Source organism: Oncorhynchus clarkii, chromosome 3, assembly GCF_045791955.1.
Source record: "Oncorhynchus clarkii lewisi isolate Uvic-CL-2024 chromosome 3, UVic_Ocla_1.0, whole genome shotgun sequence".
NCBI lineage: Eukaryota > Metazoa > Chordata > Actinopteri > Salmoniformes > Salmonidae > Oncorhynchus > Oncorhynchus clarkii.
In genome coordinates this window covers 50,087,352-50,107,782 of record NC_092149.1, presented here as the reverse complement: position 1 = coordinate 50,107,782, position 20,431 = coordinate 50,087,352, and the positions used below count along the sequence as shown (strand labels likewise).

At 44.2% G+C, this 20,431-nt stretch overlaps 1 protein-coding gene across 1 annotated transcript in view; it reads right to left on the bottom strand.

Moving 5' to 3' along the window:
- Positions 1 to 341: 341 nt before the first annotated feature.
- The window catches only part of LOC139396628 (3-hydroxyisobutyryl-CoA hydrolase, mitochondrial-like), a 46,033-nt gene continuing 25,943 nt past the window's right edge, over positions 342 to 20,431 (bottom strand). The window contains exons 8-14 of the mRNA XM_071143577.1: positions 10,410 to 10,555; positions 9,895 to 9,981; positions 7,646 to 7,704; positions 4,026 to 4,107; positions 2,426 to 2,548; positions 2,165 to 2,198; positions 342 to 1,970 (exon numbers count right to left, since the gene is read on the bottom strand). Coding sequence (XP_070999678.1) covers positions 1,855 to 1,970; positions 2,165 to 2,198; positions 2,426 to 2,548; positions 4,026 to 4,107; positions 7,646 to 7,704; positions 9,895 to 9,981; positions 10,410 to 10,555 — 647 coding nt within the window. The 3' untranslated portion in view covers positions 342 to 1,854. The remainder of the gene's footprint in view (positions 1,971 to 2,164; positions 2,199 to 2,425; positions 2,549 to 4,025; positions 4,108 to 7,645; positions 7,705 to 9,894; positions 9,982 to 10,409; positions 10,556 to 20,431) is intronic.

Genomic DNA, 20,431 nt, shown 5'->3' with positions numbered 1-20,431 from the left:
CCTAGGATCGAACACTGGTCTGTAGTGACGCCTCTAGCACCTCGATGCAGTGCCTTAGACCGCTGCACCACTTGGGAGGCCCTTCAGTTGGATATTCCTGCAGTCAGCATGCCAATTGCACGTTCCCTCAAAACTTGAGACACCTGTGGCATTGTGTTGCATGATAAAAGTGCACATTTTAGAGTGGCCTTTTATTGTCCCCAGCACAAGGTGCACCTGTGTAATGATCCGCTTCTTGATATGCCACACCTGTCATGTAGATGGATTATCTTGAGAAAGGACACAATGCTCACTAACATGCATGTAAACAAATTTGTACACAATATTTTAGAGAAATAAGCTTTTTGTGCATTTGGAACATTTGTGATCTTTTATTTCAGCTCACGAAACATGGGACCAGCACTTTCCGTTTATATTTTTGTTCTGTGTAGTTACATAGGCAGGCACAACATAATTATGTTTTTTTATCAACGATGACTTCAAACAATTAAATCAAATAAAAAAAATTACAATCAGGTTTCCATACACATCTTTATCAACATATTTCTTATACAAGAGATTTTTTACAGCTATTAGTTGGGAAATTGTATCCATTGAATTGGATACTGAAGAGCGCACAATGAATTGAGAACTTCTGGCCTTTGCCATACAGTAATGCAATGAAAAATGCAACGCCGAGTGATCACTCCAGCTACATGACAAAGCTAAAAGGCATTAAGAATGACACCTGGCTGGTGACTTTTGAAGGGCAAATCCTAAACCATAAAAGCTTATCTCTGAAGCCAAGATAATTACTGAGCCTGTGTGCTCTAGGAGAGTGTTTACGCTGGTTCATTGTTTACTTAGCAAACTTTGTGGTGGGTCTTTCAGCCACTGACCTAATTTCTCTCTGGGAGCCTGTAAGAGCTCTTAACTGTGTGCTGAGGGTTTGAGTGCTGCGAATGGGATTTCATATAATCAATGATTTAAGCTGGGTACAGAGAAACGCAAAAAGGCCAGATTCAGTCGAAGACACACTGCAGAAAAATGACAAAGCACTGCAAAATCATAAAAATCCAAATTAGGTAGAAATTAGTCTGCACATTTTAACATGGTGTTTTCCCAGTCCGGGCTTCCAGCAATGTGCATTTGATTGAATCCATAGGAAATGTATTTGAGAGACAGACTGACTGAAAGACAGTCATAAACAGGACATTATGACACTCAACAAGGGCCATAATAACCACCTGACAGTACTCTCCCAAGTTATATGACACTTCAAACAGGACAGAACCTCTTCTTTACCCAGCTACTCACCGAAACAAACATTTGTTTCTTGGCACCGCCAACTGTACCGAGAAATATTGGTCTTTGCAAATAATACTGTACACCAGCACAATGGAGATACTGTACATATCGTCTGACTCAATGTCTATAGAACTGGTCTGGTATCCATCCAACTTTAAACTTTTAGCCTGATGCTAGCTTTTGAGAAGTCATACTTGAAGAGTCCGTTCAATTAGTTTAAAAATGCATTGCAAAATGGGCACAGCACTGGGGTGTGGTCTTGCCAAAGTCCTGTTGTTGTGATAGGCCAGTGACTGGCGTACCATGTCTGATGGCTGTGACCGACTACTCTAGAGTAGCTTCCTTTCTTTGTCTCCTCTCCAACTATATGACCACTGATGGGTGAAGGTGGTGGCTTATCTCAACGATAAAGCTCTCAGTGAGAATATGGATTCTGATGAGTGGCCATGAAGGAAAGGATACAAGGGAAGGAAACAAATTTAGGCAACTAGGACGCTTCCTATGAGAAGGCCTCATGAGCGGGAAGTGATGTCCCTTGACCCCTTGTTCTATTCTATTGAGGTGTCCTTACAGCTTGAGGTCACGCCCTCCCAAAGACGAGAAGCAGTCCTCCACACTCTGTTCTGAGACCTCCTTCAGTGTGGATGGACTCCACTTGGGGCTGTGGTCCTTGTCAACCAGCACTAGGCACACAAAGCAAAAAAAATAAAATAAATTGCATACCGACAGAAACGTCCTAATAACACATAAATTCAAAAGGGACGTGGAGCAGTTTTTGCCAATTAGTACTCAATATCATTGTACAGAAATAAGAGGTCAATCTGTAAAGTCTCAAAAGGGATTTATTTATGTGTTTTGCAAGAGTCAAACACCTTACCTGCCCTCACGCCCTCGTAGAAGTCACTGCCCTTCTGCAAAACAACAAGAATCAAAACTCCTGACACACATACATGCTTTAAACTAAGAATACCACTAATATATACCAGGAGCTGTTGAGGGTCTATCCTATTCAAAAACCCAGTAAATGAGTAAATTACATTACCTTCGGATGGAAAAACATTTAAACTAAGATAAAGTAAATCAAATGTGACGGGGAACAGGAAGTAGTATTAAAGGCCTGGGGCCTTTCAGCACATACCACCATGCAGGCCTGACTGAGTCTGTACTCCATCACCAGAACCTCCTGCAAACTCATGGTGCCTCCAGCCTGAAGCTGCTTGAAGGTTATCTTCAGCGATGTGGGAGACATCTTGGCGAGGGTCTGTGAAATTCACAAATACAAAAAAAAACTGCTTAGCTGTAGCCCAGGTAGTTATTAGCCAGCAGAACCTAATGTTCAATACACTAGCAATTCTTTCATGTGATATTGTGAGTAGCCTATATCATTGTAGTCACACACAATTACTGCCATTGCATTGATTAGTGTAACTCTCGTACCATAATTGGCAGTGACGAAATAAGGGCATTTCAGGATTTCCCTCCAAAGCCTGCATAGATACTTTAACTATTTTTCTCTTATTAGTGCCCTTGAACCAATAGGGAAACGTTTGTGCTTATGGACAGGACTATACCAATTGCTGCACTTTCCACTCAGCAGTTACAACATCCAGCTTCATTATCATCGCTCTCTTTCAAGAAGAGCGGGCCCATTTCCTGTTTTACATAACCAGTGTCTTCCTCCCAACTCATACACCAGCTGGATTCAGGCATGTTTACGATCAAGCACATCCCATCTCATTAACGACACCATCTGTGATAAAACGTGTGTAGACACTGAGCATTATGAGGCGATGGTATCAGTTTTCTCCACACTGAATCTGCACTTGTGATCACACGGCAACAGGGATGGCAAACACCGTACAATGTCATTTCAGGCAACATGGAAATGTGTCGCAATCCTTGTGCACATCTCTCTCACATGGCATCCAGGTTTACAGAGCATTTAGCTTCCAATCAAACAAGGACAGCTTGGCTTTTGGCACTATTAAAGGAGGTATTTATCATTCAGGATAAGGTTGTGCCATGGCAAGTGTTTGCCCAACAGGGGACTTTGGACAGTTGGGAGAGATTGGGCATTTCTGACCCAATGTCACACTGCCGATGGGACTGTTCGGTCAAGTCATCATCCTTATTAAGGGTGTTTTTTTAGAGCCTTCCATTGAGCCACTGTGGTAAGCTTAACCATATTTTAAGGGCTTACAGAGTGACAATTAATACTGTTAGCAGAGCCCTGAATGTTGGACTAACGGCCTGGGTTATGTTCTCACACTCTCAGATGATTGGCTGGCTAGCTGGGTTTCATTCACATTGAGAAGGAGAAGATGAGAGGAAGTCATTCAGGAAAGGGAGATCCCTAGTCAGTCGTACAACTGAATGCTTTCAACTGAAATGCGTCTTCCGCATTTAACCCTCTGAATCAGAGGTGTGGGGGGGCTGCCTTAATCGACATCCACGTCTTCGACGCACGGGGAACAGTGGGTTAACTGCCTTGCTCAGGGGCACAATGATAGATGTTTACCTTGTCAGCTCGGGGATTTGATCCAGCAACCTTTCGTTTACTGGCCCAACACTCTAATTTAGAACATAGTCCATAGACATTTGTACATAGCGACAGATTCAGTTCCTCTATAGCCCCTCTCTCTGCTAGCCAAAGCTCCCACCTTACCTCCAGTTAGCGTATGTGTGGGAGATGGGAATGGAGGTCGCGGTGAGGCTAACTAGCTTGAGGCTGGACCCACCTCAGCTTGTTTCTGGGCGAATGGAGAGCCGTCTGTCTTTAGGTTGTGTACAATCCCCTCCACGCTGTTGGACTGGAATAGCCTAAGGGCCGCAGGAATACAGGGATGAGACATGGTCAGTTGAAGTACATATGGCTGAATACACACGTGCACACCCAGATAGACACACACACACACAAGGCAGCACTTTTGGTGTTGTGAGGCTGCATATGGAATTCACAGCCCTACCCCTCTATCTATAGCTCCCAAATGCCCTTTCCCTAACTTCACTCACTCCACCAAATGAACTCATCACCTAGTGCCGTGTTTCCCCAACTCCAGTCCTCGAGTACCCCCAACCATCATATAAGATGGCGCTGCAGTGGATAGCAGCAGTCTTACAGGCTCCTGAACAATTCTGCTATTTTGTGTGTTCTTTTAAGCTGATCTAAACTTTTTTGTACATAATGTCTCCGCCATCATTTCCTATGACCGAAAACAGATTATCAACATGGGGGCCCGTCGGGGGTGGTGTGTGTAGTCCCCTCCTGTACTCCCTGTTCACCCACGACTGTGTGGCCTAACACGACTCCAACACCATCATCAAGTTTGCTGACAACACGACGGTGGTAGGACTGACGACGATGAGGCAGCCTATAAGGAGGTCAGAGACCTTTCAGTGTGGTGCTTGGACAACAACCTCTCCCTCAACACCAGCAAGACAAAAGGAGCTGATTGTGGACTACAGGAAACGGAGGGATGAGCATGCCCCCATCCACATCGATGGTGCTGTAGTGCAGCGAGAAGAAAGCTTCAAGTTCGTCGGTGTCCGCATCACTAAGGAACTAACATGGTCCACACACAGCCACACAGGTTGTGAAGAGGGAATGACAGCGCCTCTTCCCCCTCAGGAGGCTGAACAGATTTGGCATGGGCCCTCAGATCTTCAAAACGTTGTATATATATATATATATATATTTTTTTTTTTCAATGTTTACCTTTATTTAACTAGGCAAGTCAGTTTAAGAACAAATTCTTATTTACAATGACGGCCTGCACCGGACGACGCTGGGCCAATTGTGCACCGCCCTATGGGACTCCCAATCATGGCTGGTTGTGATACAGCCTGGATTCGAAACAGGGTGTCTGTAGTGACGCCTCAAGCACTGAGATGCAGTGGCTTAGACCGCTGCGCCACTCGGGATCCCAAGTCGAGTTCTACAGCTGCACCATTGAGAGCATCTTGACTGGCTGCATCCAGGATTTCTATACCAGGTGGTGTCAGAAGAAGTCCCCCAAAATTGTCGAAGACTGCAGCAACCCAAGCCAGAGTCTATGCTACCACACGGCAAGCAGGACCAGTGCACCTGGAACCAACAGGACCCTAGCCTGAACAGCTTCTACCCACAAGACTGCTAAACAAGACTGCTAAATAGCTAATCAAATGTCTACACGGATTACCCGCATTGACCCTTTTCTGCACTAACACTTGCACCGACTCTATGCACACATACTGGACTGCACCCAAACACACACACATTCACACTAACCACATGCGCTGCTGCTACTGTCTTATCTATCTTGTTGCCTCGTCACTTTACCCCTACCTATATATACACAAAAGTATATGGACACCCCTTGAAATTAGTGGATTCGGCCACTTCAGCAACACCAGTTGCTGACAGGTGTATAAAATCAAGCACATAGCCATGCAATCTCCATCGACAAACATTGGCAGTAGAACGGCTTTACTGAAGAGCTCAGCGACGTTCAACGTGGCACTGTCATAGGATGCCACCTTTCCTACAAGTCAGTTTGTCAGATTTATGCCCTGCTAGAGCTTCCCTGGTCAACTGTTAGTGCTGTTATTGTGAAGTGGAAAAGTCTAGGAGCAACAATGGCTCAGCCAGAAAGTAAAAATCGTCTGTCCTCGGTTGCAACACTCACTACAGGGTTCCAAACGGCCTCTGGAACAATGTCGTTAAAACCTTTTTGTTGGGAGCTTGATGAAATAGGCTTGTGTGCGGCTGCTGAGTCACTCATTTCACTATGTGCAAAATGTTTAAAGCAATGCAACTACTCATTTTAATGCAACTACCCATTTTAATGAAATATGCACTTTCTTGGCACGAGACCAATGTTATAATACCTAGTGTGCAGGTGGGATTGACATCCACCAGGGCCTTAATTGTCTACAGTTAAACATCACATCAATCATCCTGAGAGACATTAGAAGGAGTATGTGTGTCAGTAAAACAGCAAACAGCCAAGGACAAGTGTAAAAAATAGCCTACATTACATAACAGCGGTTCATAACAAACACATACGGTAGACAGGGCCAGTGATGATGATAAGTAAAAATGAAGGGTGTACTCGATAAGAGGGCATATAAATAGCGACTGGAGGCGATCTCTTTCTCAGCTCAAAAGGAAGCGCGCTCTCTCTCGCTCTGTGCTGCAGGCCCCCAACAGTGTTAGCAGTGCACCAATCAATGATGTATATAAACCCTTGATTGCTGATGCTATGTATTGGCCAATGAGAGGCTTTGAAGCCACCGGTCAGCCATACTGGCACTCCTCAGATGAAACAGTCCTCCATAGGAATTAATGGAATTCTACAGTATTTAAGTATTTGTTGTTGATGTGGGGAAAGTAACATTAGTACTTTTAAAAAAAGTATGCTTTAAGAAAATGTTATATTTTGGGATTTTATATTTTGACATTTCGCTCACATAATTTAAAATTATGCATTAAGGGGTCTGTAATAGAATACATTTGGATTAAAAAAATGTGACATCAATAAATGCATTTCTCTAGCTTCCGAAATACAACGTTGGAGGAGTGCCAAGATGGAGGTGCTGTGGCTTCAGTCAGTCATCTAGTGTATATATAAATCATTGGCACCAATGCTCAATGTAACAGAACCATTTGTTGTGCAGTGTGCTTTTGTTCTAGCCCAGTACTACAACATCCGACACCAGTCTTTATCGAGCCCTTGATTAGATGAATCACGTGTGACATCATTTAGAGCTGGGCTGGAACAAAAGCCGGCACACTAGAACCAGGATTAAAGAACACTGGCGTCAAGCTACCACAGGACAACTAACAGAGAGAAGCGTTTAATGCTAATAACAGTTGGCCTACTGTGACTCAGGCTTATGTACTGCTCCAAGTGCTGTGGGTTACACCACGGCCCAATGTCTTCTAGGCCAGAGTGTGCCTCTGTCACACATGGACACATATTGTAAATCCCAGAGAAAAGTAATTAGTGCTAAGGAAATGTTCTGTAGCTGTTTGGTAAGAGAGGGAAATCAACCTGGCTTGCCAGTGTGTTATTACAATAAATATGGCTACGCTCTGTAACGGGGACATGCTTTCAAAGAGCTGGGTTCATCTCGGTGTGTATGTGTGTGTGTGTGAGCACACAAGCAGAGGTGCATAAGCCAGCGGTAAAACAAGGACAGCGTTGGCAGGAATCATTCATCAGCGTGAAGACACAGATATACTGTATTATAGCTAGCAAGTTAAAAGCTGCATACACTTCTCTGACCCTCACCCAACCCGTTTCTAAATTGTGTGGCTCATGGCTTCATCGGTTAGACCACCTAGGGGGGGAAAAAATGGAGGCTGTGGAGGACTTACTTATCAATCAAGTCTATGTGCTGCTCAAGGACAAATGGCTTCTCTGCATCCAGACTGCTCTGTGGACAGAATTCGTGGATGCTAGTTAAACACATACATACACTTTCTCATTTTCACATTCTTCCTCTTGGGAGTGTATTACAATGTTAAGGACTGGCAATGCAGATATTGCTGCCGTTTTCAATTAATTCCATTTACACTTTGGGAAATCGCAGGCCAGTTGGCACAACACTACGCCCCACATATTGTTGTGTTCAACTCCACCAGATTAATGCAGGTCCAACTTTATATTACCCCTGTATAAACCCACATAGGGTTTAAAAACCCTATTCCTGAACACACCAAACCAAGGCATAGACCAACGGAGCGTGAACACACACACACACACACACAGTAGATCCTACATAGACATGACTAACAACCCAATTAGTATGAAGCAGAGCATTTACACAAAACGGAAAAAAGCAATCAAATCAAATGTAATGGTCTCAAAATGCTTGGCTACAACAGTGCAGTAATATCTAACAATAAACACTAATCTAAAGAAGTAAAAGGACGAGCAATGTCGGAATGAGTGAGTATGTATGTATACAGTTTATATGGGATGTATAGAAATTATGGACAGTATACAGATGTAGAATATGTAGTATCTCTGAAGAATACATAGGATAGAATAGTACATGTACAGCATTAGTTAAATAGGATAGGCTATGACTAGAATACATTATTGTACACATGAAGTGGGTAAAACAGTATGTAAACATTATTAAAGTGACCATTGTTCCAGTGGAGTGCGCTGCGATTGCTGGCCACGCAGTCATGGGTGAACAGGGAGTACCGGAGGGGGCTGATCACGCATATGTGGGGCCCCTGTGTTGAGGATCAGCTTTGTGGAGGTGTTGTTGCCTGACAGGGCCCTGGGGTCGGCCCGTCTGGAAGTCCAGGACCCAGTTACACAGGGCAGGGTTCAGACCCAGGACCCTGAGCTTAATGATGAGCTTGTGGTGTTGGAAGTCTGAGCTGTGGTCTATGAACAGCATTCTTGCATAGGTATTCCTCTTGTTCAGATGGGTTAGGGCAGTGTGATTGCGTCATCCATGGCTCTATAGGGGCGGTATGCAAATTGCAGTGGGTATAGGGTGTCGGGTAAGGTGGAGGTGATATGATCCTTAACTAGCCTCTCAAAGCACTTCATGATGACAGTTACCTTCACTTTCTTGGGTACAGGAACAATGGTGTACATCTTGAAGCAAGTGGGGACAGCAGACTGGGATAGGGAGAGATTGAATATGTCCGTAAACATTCCAGCCAGCTGGTCTGCGCATGCTCCGTTGACATTGCTAGGGATGTCGTCTGGGCCGGCAGCCTTGCGAGGGTTAACACGCCTAAATGTCTTACTCACGTCTGCCAGGGAGAACGAGAGCTCACAGTCTTTGGAAGCAGTGATGGCCCGCGTCGGTGGCACTGTTTATTTTCCATCTAAGCGGGCGAAGAAGGTGTTTAGCTTGTCTGGTAGCAAGACGGTGTCTGAGACGTGGCTGGTATTCCCTTTTTAACTCATGATTATCTGGAGTCCCTGCTACATATGTCTTGTGTCTGAGCCGTTGAATTGCGACTCCACTTTGTCTCTGTACTAACGTTTTGTTTAACGTTACGGATGGCATAACTGGACTGTTTGTACTAAACCGTATTCCCAGTCACCGTGGGACCAGTTGCCGTGGTTGGGACCAATGCGGTGATTTACACTTTCAGTTTGTGCGAATGCTGCAATCTATCCACGGTTTTTGGTTTGGATAGGTTTTAAATCTTCAAGGTGGAAACATCTCCTATACACTTCCTGATGAACTCCGTCACCGTGTCAGTGAAAACGTCAATGTTATTCTCAGAGGCAACCCGGAACATATCCCATTCTACATAGTCAAAAAGTCTTGAAGCATGGATTCTGATTGGTCAGACCAGCATTGAACAGACCTTACCACGGGTACTTCCTGTTTGAGTTTCTGCCTTTAGAGCAGAACGGAGACGTGGTCTGATTTGCTGAAGGGAGGGCCTTGTAGCCACCCCAGAAAGGAGAGTAGAAATGTTTTGAGAGTTTTTGATGCGCGAGTATCGCAGGCAATATGTTGGTAAAACTTTGGTAGTGTTTTCCTTAGATTTGCTTTATTATAATCCCCAGCTAAAATAAATGCAGCCTCAGGATAAACAATATACTACAAAGTTGGTTAGGAGCCAGGAACCAGGCAACCTACCCGTTTCTGATACGAGTCCAACACTCTGGAGACGTCTTCAATGGAGGGAGTTTTCAGGTCCACCAGCTCCTTCTCAAGGGCTGCAATCTGGGGAAAAAGAGGGAAGAGAATGATCCATCTTGATCTTGACCACACCACAAGACTTTACTTTGACTCATGATTCAAGACTTTCACCTCTCCAAAATGGAACCCTCTCAGGTCAAGATGATTTTCCCAGTGGGGGCTACAACTATTTGTATTACACACAGGTAAAATGTTGTTTTTGTATTCAGGAAATCTGACCCCTGCTGCTCTCCTGCATCCGCTCAAGGTTGTAGTCCTACATGAACTCTAGTCCCTACTGATAATAGCCTCACACCAACAGTGTCATGGCAGCTATAAAAAGGAGCAGCCATTTTGTGCCAGGAGTTTGTTGGCACCTGCAGACGTTGGCCATGGACCCACTGACTCAGCACCCGGTTCCCCACTAAAGCCCTGACCTCCCGCCCTCCACCCAGCCCTTAGCCCAGCAGTACCTTTTGAGACTCCACAAAGTGACTGGCAACTCCTGCTCTCTGGACATCGCGTCCTTTGAGGCGGAATCCTGTCAGGGCCAGGAAGAGGCCCAGCTGGCCCTGTAGCCTTGGCAGGAAGTAGCCGCCGCCCACATCAGGGAACAGTCCTGGCAAGTCAAGACAAATCAAGTCATGGTGCTGTAAATTAGATTTAAAAAACAACAAAGCAGTGAAACATATCATATCACATCATCAGAGACTAACGTTCTTTGCTTCACGGAAACATGGCTCAAGAGAGACACTATCGGAGTTGGTGGAGCCAGCCAAGTCCTTCTGTTCACCTGACTTAGAATTCCTCACAATCTAATGTCGACCGCATTATCTACCAGGAGAATTCTCTTAGATTATAATCACAGCCGCATATATTCCCCCCCAAACAGATACATCGATGGCCCTAAACAAACTTTATTTGACTCTATGCAAACTGGAAACCACATATCCTGAGGCTGCATTCATTGTAGCTGGGGATTTTAACAAGGCTAATCTGAAAACAAGACTCCCTAAATTCTATCAGCATATCGATTGTCCAACCAGGGCTGGTAAAACCCTGGATCATTGTTATTCTAACTTCCGCGACACATATAAGGCCCTCCCCCGCCCTCCTTTCAGAAAAGCTGACCACGACTCCATTTTGTTGCTTCCATCCTACAGGCAGAAACTAAAACAGGAAACTCCCACGCTTAGGTCTGTTCAACGCTGGTCCGACCAATCTGATTCCACGCTTCAAGACTGCTTCGATCACGTGGATTGGGATATGTTTCGCATTGCGTCCAACAACAACATTGACGAATACGCTGATTCGGTGAGCGAGTTCATTAGAAAGTGCATTGGCGATGTCGTACCCATAGCAACTATTAAAAAAAAATCCCAAACCAGAAACCGTGGATTGATGGCAGCATTCGCACGAAACTGAAAGCGTGAACCACTGCCTTTAACCAGGGCAAGGTGACCGGAAACATGACCGAATACAAACAGTGTAGCTATTCCCTCCGCAACGCAATCAAACAAGATAAGCATCAGTATAGACAAAGTAGTCGCAATTCAACGGCTCAGACACAAGAGGTATCTGGCAGGGTCTACAGTCAATCACGGACTACAAAAAGAAAAACAGCCCCGTTGCGGACTAGGATGTCTTGCTCCCAGACAGACTAAATAACTTCTTTGCTCGCTTTGGGGACAATACAGTGCCACGGACACGGCCCGCTACCAAAACCGGCGGACTCTCCTTCACTGCAGCCAACGTGAGTAAAACATTTAAACGTGTTAACCCTCGCAGAGCTGCAGGCCCAGACGGCATCCCCAGCCACGTCCTCAGAGCATGCGCAGACCAGCTGGCTGGTGTGTTTACGGACATATTCAATCAATCCTTATCCTAGTCTGCTGTCCCCTAATGCTTCAAGAGGGCCAACATTGTTCCTGTTCCCAAGAAAGCTAAGGTAACTGAGCTAAACGACTACCGCCCCGTAGCACTCACTTCCGTCATCATGAAGTGCTTTGAGAGACTAGTCAAGGACCATATCACCTCCACCCTACCTGACACCCTAGACCCACTCCAATTTGCTTACCGCCCCAATAGGTCAACAGATGACGCAATCGCAACCACACTGCACACTGCCCTAACCCATCTGGACAAGAGGAATACCTACGTGAGAATGCTGTTCATCGACTACAGCTCAGCATTTAACACCATAGTACCCTCCAAACTCATCATCAAGCTCGAGACCCTGGATCTCGACCCCGCCCTGTGCAACTGGGTACTGGACTTCCTGACGAGCCGCCCCCAGGTGGTGAGAGTAGGCAACAGTATCTCCACCCCGCTGATCCTCAACACTGGGGCTCCACAAGGGTGCGTTCCTGAGCCCTCTCCTGTACTCCCTGTTCACCCACGACTGCATGGCCATGCACGCCTCCAACTCAATCATCAAGTTTGCAGACGACACTACAGTGGTAGGCTTGATTACCAACAACGACGAGACAGCCTACAGGGAGGAGTTGAGGGCCCTCGGAGTGTGGTGTCAGGAAAATAACCTCACACTCAACGTCAACAAAACAAAGGAGATGATCATGGACTTCAGGAAACAGCAGAGGGAGCACCTCCCTATCCAGATCGACGGGACAGTAGTGGAGAGGGTAGTACGTTTAAAGTTCCTCGACGTACACATCACGGACAAACTGAATTGGTCCACCCACACAGACAGCATTGTGAAGATGTCACATCAGCGCCTCTTCAACCTCAGGAGGCTGAAGAAATTCGGCTCGTCACCAAAAGCACTCACAAACTTTTACAGATGCACAATCGAGAGCATCCTGTCGGGCTGTATCACCGCCTGGTACGGCAACTGCTCCGCCCAGAACCGCAAGGCTCTCCAGAGGGTAGTGAGGTCTGCACAACGCATCACCGGGGGCAAACTACCTGCCCTCCAGGACACCTACACCACCTGATGTCACAGGAAGGCCATAAAGATCATCAAGGACAACAACCACCCGAGCCACTGCCTGTTCAACCCGCTATCATCCAGAAGGCAAGGTCAGTACAGGTGCATCAAAGCAGTGACCGAGAGACTGAAAAACAGCTTCTATTTCAAGGCCATCAGACTGTTAAACAGCCACCACTAACATTGAGTGGCTGCTGCCAACATACTGACTCAACTCCAGCCACTTTAATAATGGAAATGGATGTAAAAAATGTATCACTAGCCACATTCACTAGCTTTAAACAATGCCACTTTTTATAATGTTTACATACCCTACATTATTAATCTCATATGTATATACTGTACTCGATACCATCTACTGCATCTTCCCTATGACGTTCTTTATCATCACTCATTCATATATCTTTATGTACATATTCTTTATCCCTTTACACTTGTGTGTATAAGGTAGCAGTTGTGGAATTGTTAGGTTAGATTACTCGTTGGTTACTACTGCATTGTCAGAACTAGAAGCACAAGCATTTCCCTACACTCGCATTAAAATCTGCTAACCATGTGTATGGAACAAATAACATTTGATTTGATTATCTAGTAGGGAGAGTGGTTGGCAACATGTTTCAGTCAATTATTGATTAACCCAGTACAAATAGCAGGTGCAAATATGTTGCAATAAAAAAAATGATATATATATTTGTTGCAATAAAAATGAAATGTAATTGGTACACAACAATGGAAGCTCTGTCCCAATTTCTGGTAAATACAATAAATTGAAAGGGCAGTGTGGAACCTGTCAATCTAGTCACAGATCCTACATCCACAAGTGACAAAAGGGCCAGAGATTTTCTTCTCAGCGAGGTCCTGGGTCGTTGCTGTGAGGCCCAGAAAGACAACCGCCCAGTAATGAAAACGCTAGCAGACAAAACTCCCTTGACACAGATGGTGTCTACAATAGCGTCTCTCAGTTGAGCCACTTCAATACATGGACAGGCACCTGAAATCAAGCTGGTGCTAGTTGGCCACCAGAACAAGAGACTCAAACAGGCCCTTGATTAGACAGCTTTCCAGAAATCTCTAATGGAGGCTCAATTGTGGTGAGGGGTAAAGTGGGTGATGGGGAACAGTGACTGTTCAGATCCTTGCCATAATCTGCATGTTTTTTAGGAAACATTTCAAGGATGTCTCAAATTGTAAAGGATTTGAGTATTCCTGTCTTAAATTATGCAACGCGGCAATCGTTTGACAGCAGAGCAGATATAAAGCGAGCTTGATTTCTCCATGGCATGATGACACTAGTGGGAGAGGAAGAGAGCGAGAGAAAGTGAGTAGGGTCAGGGATTAGAATCTCTGACCTGATTCTGGACTGAAAATTTAATATTATAAATTCCAGATTATAAATCCTGTTGAAGCCTAAGGCAGGGAGGGTTAAAGACAAACACAATCTCTTAATCCTATAGCGGAGGGGGTTAAGGTACTGGCGGTGGATGATGGGGGAGGGGACGTCCAAGTGAAATCCCAGATTGACAGCACATAAAGTGATGAGATTTTAATTGAGCTGGGCAAGTGTAGACCCGTGTTAAAAATTGGCTTCCGTTTCTGTTTGGCTCTTATTTCTGGTCCAAATGGATTAAGACTGTTCCATTATAAATGTTTCTCAAAAGACTAGTGAGACTACTTGCTCTATAGCACCCACTCTGCATGACAGATTCAGAGAAGCACTAGCGGACAGACTGAGGAAGAAATTAAGTTTGAAATGCTTCACGATGCGCCATTTCATCAAGTCCCGATCACACTTAAACCATGTTTGAAAGACACTTTCTTTGTGGGTGCAAGCATTGTGTGAGGGGCGGTGGAGGGTGTCTGAGATAAATTGTTAGTCTTTCCTTGTCACTGCTTTCGGGATAATTTGACAAGTGATTACGAAGACACCAGCCAAGTGGACTGCAATGGTGGGATAAGTGCCTGGGCGCGGTTGCCTAAAACATCTTAATTTACATTTTTCCCCTCATCCATTCGCTTAAAGTTTACTTAACTTTTAGCTAAGTAGATAGATAGCTATAGATCTAGCTAGCTGGTTGATGTTTTCCTTTTGCAACAAGGGCAGAGTGATTACAAAGACACCAGCCACCCTTTCAATCAATGACTCATTTGAGATGATTGGCCTAGTAATATCCTCTTTTCTCACCACCACCCCCTGCCCCTTATCGCACCATTGCAGTCCAAAAGTTTCCTTAAAGTTTCCTTAACTTTATGTCAGTTGCACAAAAATTAAGGTGAATTTACCCCCTTAAATTAAGAGAAAAAGTTAAGGGTGCCCATGAGGTCCCTTAGACCTTCTTATGGCTGCAGGGGCAGTATTGAGTAGCTTGGATGAATAAGGTGCCCAGAGTAAACGGCCTGCTCCTCAGTCCCAGTTGCTAATATATGCAAAATTAGCACATTTGGATAGAAAACACTCTGAAGTTTCTAAAACTGTTTGAATGATGTCTATGAGTATAACAGAACTCATATGGCAGGCAAGAATCTGAGAAAAAATCCAAACAGGAAGTGGGAAGTCTGAGTTGAGGTTTTTGAACTCAGCCCTATCGAAACACACAGTGGGATATGGTTTAAGTTGCACTTCCTAGGGCTTCCACTAGGGCTTCCACTAGGGCTTCTACTGTGATGTGGGGCCGGATGAGAGCTCTTTGAGTCAGTGGTCTGGCAGAGAGCCAGGTCCTGGTCACACACATTTCACATGAGAGCGACCTGCGTTCCGAGGCTTTTCTACAGACAATGGAATTCTCCGGTTGGAACGTTATTGAAGATTTATGATAAAAATATCCTAAAGATCTATTCTATACTTAGTTTGAAATGTTTCTACGACCTATAATATAACTTTTTGAACTTTTCGTCTGACGTTCGGCTGGACCTGCACGAGCGTTTGGATTTGTGTACTAAACGCACTAATAAAAGTAGCAACACAATTGGCCAAGCATCCGTCCGGGTTAGGCAGGGCTTGGCCGGCCGAGACGTCCTTGTCCCATCGCGCTCTAGCGAGCCGGGCGCATGCGGGTCAGGCGCATGCACGCGACTTCGGTTGGCAGTTGTACAGTCTTTCCTCCGACACATTGGTGCGGCTGCCTTCCGGATTAAGCAAGCAGTTTGTCAAGAAGCAGTGCGGCTTGGCAGGGTTGTGTTTCGGAGGATGCATGGTTCGACCTTCAGCTCTCCCGAGTCAATAGCTGGAGTGATGCGAGTTGCAGCGATGGGACAAGAATGTAACTACCAATTGGGGAGAAAAGGGGGTTAAAACTACACAAATATCAGTGGGTGATCACAAAAAGTAATTGCGCCTGTGACAATTATGCAAATAATAATCTGGTCCATTGGGCAACAGGAAGTTACTGCAATGCTCACATGACAATTTTCCCACAAGCCCGCCACTAGTTGTTATTAGGGTGATTTCTTCGCCAAAATCCGGACAAAAAAAATGGGCCGATGTAGCAACAGACGAGCCTCAAACAAGCAGTACGAACGAGCAAAAAAACAGCAGTAACCAAAATACCAACACCCCAAATCATTTGTTTTGCTTTCCAAAGTTTTTCAGCAGATGCTGCAGAGTGTGGCACAAAATAGAAAACAGCGGAACATTCCCGGAAGTCTCACGATCTGTCTCTGGGTTTAGAAACTCTGTGCTTTTACCTAAGGAAAACGTTTGAGGGGCTCTATGCAATGCCCTTAGGTAAGGGTTCCCTTCAGGGAAATCCCTAAAGGCCCTGTTCTTAAAGTTCCTTTCACTAGAACATCAAATAAAAACTTTCCAAGCGGATGGAAGCAGTGTTGGCCTACCATTGGCGTTAGCATTCAAATGCAAGAGAAAGTGTAAAAAAAAAATGCATAAATAAACTTTGGCCCTTCCACTGTAGAGGTAGGGGCTGAAGTGAAGAGAAATGCATTGCAGCTTGTGGCTCTGGGCCAGAGAAGTGTGACCAAGCAGCAGGGTAGAAAGCCAGGCAGCCCAAAAGAGGATTAGTCCCTCAGTTCTAGATAAAGTCTAACACCGCCCGAGAAGCTGTCTCTGCTAATAGCTGGTCTGTACTGTCCGGTCACGCACGCACGGGTCTCAGTATGTGCAATTTAATGATTATCCTGATTGTTATTTTTCCTCTGCTGTCTTGCAAGTCTCGGGGCACATGCCATGTGTTCAAAAACAACAGAATATGTAGTGTTTTTCTTCTATGAAAAACTTAAGGCTTTACTTCAGGGGTAGCCTATCGGGAAAACAATGAGACCCTTGGAACCACTCCATTACTTTCGAATTCAGACTGCTCCATATCTAAGAAAAAGATAGACGAACTGATCGACCTTGACGCACGCGCGCACACACACAGCGAGAGATCAGAGAACTTCCAGAGACAGTCCCATTTCCAGTGGGAGACAGCCTCTCTGCAGTGAAGGACACCACACAGCTCAGGTGGAGCACAGTCAGGAAAGTAATTATTGAGACAGCTCAACCAGCACACGGACATGTCCTTTTGTGTGTGTACGTGTGCGCAAGAGAGAGATCATTAACTCTGTGTGTGTGTGTGTGTGTGTGTGTGTGTGTGTGTGTGTGTGTGTGAGAGAGAGAGAGAAACAGGGACAGAGGGAGAAAGAGAGCGACTATATGTGTGTCCCAGGATGTGTATTTGTATGCAAGTGTCTTTGAAAAAGAGGATGTGTTTGGATGTAGTAGGGTTGGGCGATGTCAACCTTTGTCCTCCGCTAAAACGACAGCTGGGCTATAAAACTAAATTGAATGCAACTGAATGAATCACAAAAGATAATGTTGTTGAAAGCCTGGGCAGAGGCTAAGTGAAGGCAATGGCAAATCTTTTCTAATTTTCCTTTCTGGTGGAACAGTGACTGATGAGTAACGGGCTGTGTTACCATAGCGAGCTAGATGATAGGCCTACATTATGGGTTGGACAGTCTTCTAATCTCTCGTGGACTGATTCTCATGGACAGATGAAACGTTGAGAATCTGTCAAGGCTCAAGTAGAATTATGTGATTACGAATCACTGAGCTATAATAGGTTACGAGCAGCAGTAGTTCCTGGTTTTCGCCGTTGATTATTTGGAGGAATCAGGCTTGGGTGAAAGCAATGCTTAAAATGGTGCAGTGATTTTGAAGGTTGTGTGTGGAGGATAAGCAGTTTCCACTACATTCCACAGCCACAAAATTTAAAATTCCAGATTTTTGTTGTTGTTGTTTGGCAGCCATGATAAACATAGGTGAAGGGAGGGGGGTTGGGACAAGAGATTCCGTTTGCGAGGGAGGAGACCTCGCTCCCTTCCTTTGCACAAAAGGTCATCACAAAGGTTATCGGCCATTTGGTTTCAACCTTGCATGGAGGGATTTCCCCCGGCGCGCATGGATCATTTGTTTGATTAAACTTGTCATTAGATTTTTCTATAGGCTATTGATATCATCTGTTCTTTCTCATTAATTAGTCCTCTGGCTACCTTACGTTTCTAAGCTACTCAAATAAAAACGACATTCATTGTTTGATCTGGAGAAAGCCATGAATAAAGTGTATCCTTAAGTCATATTCATGGAGAGTAGGAAGTAAGTGCAGTCAAAAACGTGATTTCCACCAATGTTTTATATGTTTTCTTATACACTATGAGGTTGGAATAATACTATGACCATTTGAAAATTATGTTGACCCTTTAGGGTAACAGCGGTTTGAAAATTATTAATAGAACAATTAGAAAGTAAACCTCTGGCAATAAACATCACGTACAGATGAATGCGACTCTTGGTGGCAGTAAGAAAACACTGACATCCGCGACAGTAAGAAATCCATTGCCATCTGAAGCCCATTCAACATTTACTTTTTTTATTACATTAACCTCTTGAAGCTAGGGGGCACTATTTTTATGTTTGGAAAAAAAAACTTTCCCAAAGTAAACGGCCTATTTCGCAGGACCAGATGCTAGAATATGCATATAATTATACAATCAGCTTACGATAGAAAACACTCTAAAGTTTCCAAAACTGTAAAAATATTCTCTGTGAGTATAACAGAACTGAGTTTGCAGGCGAAAGCCTGAGAAAAATCCAATCAGGAAGTGACTCTTATTTTGAAACCCCTGTGTTCCTATGCATCCCTATTGACCATTGAAAGGGATATCAACCAGATTCATTTTTCTATGGCTTCCCTAAGGTGTCTACAGCCTTTAGACATAGTTTCACGACCATGAACGACCACATTACGTAAGTGGTCAGGTGGGGGCTCTCAGAGTGATTTTTGCGCAAAAGAGAGAGGCGGCCATTGTTCCTCCCGGTCCTAGTGAAAAGCCAACTTTCCCGGTTGATATATATACACCTTGAGGATTGATTATAAAAAACGTTTGCCATGTTTCTGTCGACATTATGGATATAATTTGGAATTTTTGTCTGCGTTGTCGTGACCGCTATTTCCGGTGGATTCCTGGGCATAACACACCAAACTAACAAGAGGTATTTGGGTATAAAAAATATCTTTATGGAACAAAAGGAGCATTTGCTGTCTAACTGGGAGTCTCGTGAGTGAAAACATCCGAAGATCATCAAAGGTAAACGGTTAATTTGATTGTAAAGCATAATTTCAAAATCTGAGACGACAGGGTGATTAACAAATGGCTAAGCTGTGTTTCGCTATATTTTACTTGTAATTTCATGAATATTTTCTAGTAATATTTTTTGACTGTTGCGCTATGCTATTCAGCGGTTGCTGATGACAAATATACCGGATCCGGGATGGGTAGTTCTAAGTTAAACTAAATCACTTTTTGGGGGGGGATCCTCATACACTTACAATGATGTTCTGATTCTTGCTTTAACAGTCGCTGAGATATATTGGTTGTGATCTCAGCAAAAAACAATGTTTTTGCCTATAGCAAACGCTAGCCAAAGAGCCATTTTACTGGTGTAAAGTGCTCTTTAAGCATAACATAGTTGATTTTAGATAACGACACAAACATTACGCAGGATATTCATAAGAGCCTTCAAATTCAATTATGATCCAAAAGTAATGTGAAATGCACTCCTAAGAAAAATTTAAATCAAGGCTTTTTTTTTTTGCTGCCGTTCTTTAAAAAACTCCACCTTGTTCTGCAACCAACTTGCACGCATCGTCCTTGTGCGACAAATAGAAAGGGGTCTATAATAGCTCATTTTCCCCTCCCCACTCAGACCACTCAGACAGTCTAAGCTAAGTTCTTGCTTGAGAAATTGCTCTTTTAGACTATTTTAATTGAAAACAATCATATTAAGGTACTTAACTGTTACCCAGAAATGATTTGATATTGAGATACAAACGGCTGCATTGGCGTCCATTATATATATATATAAATAAAAGTTTAGGTTATAGCCAAATGCCCATGCACTGACAGAGAGAAAAAAAACAATGGTTGTGACTGGACATTTTGCGCTGCTTTGGTGGAATTCTCCACTCTGTCTGGCCTACATTCCCCTCTTTGCGTTCTGTAGGCTATATGACATATTTATTGAAATAGGCTCCAGTAAATAGGAATAGGCAAATT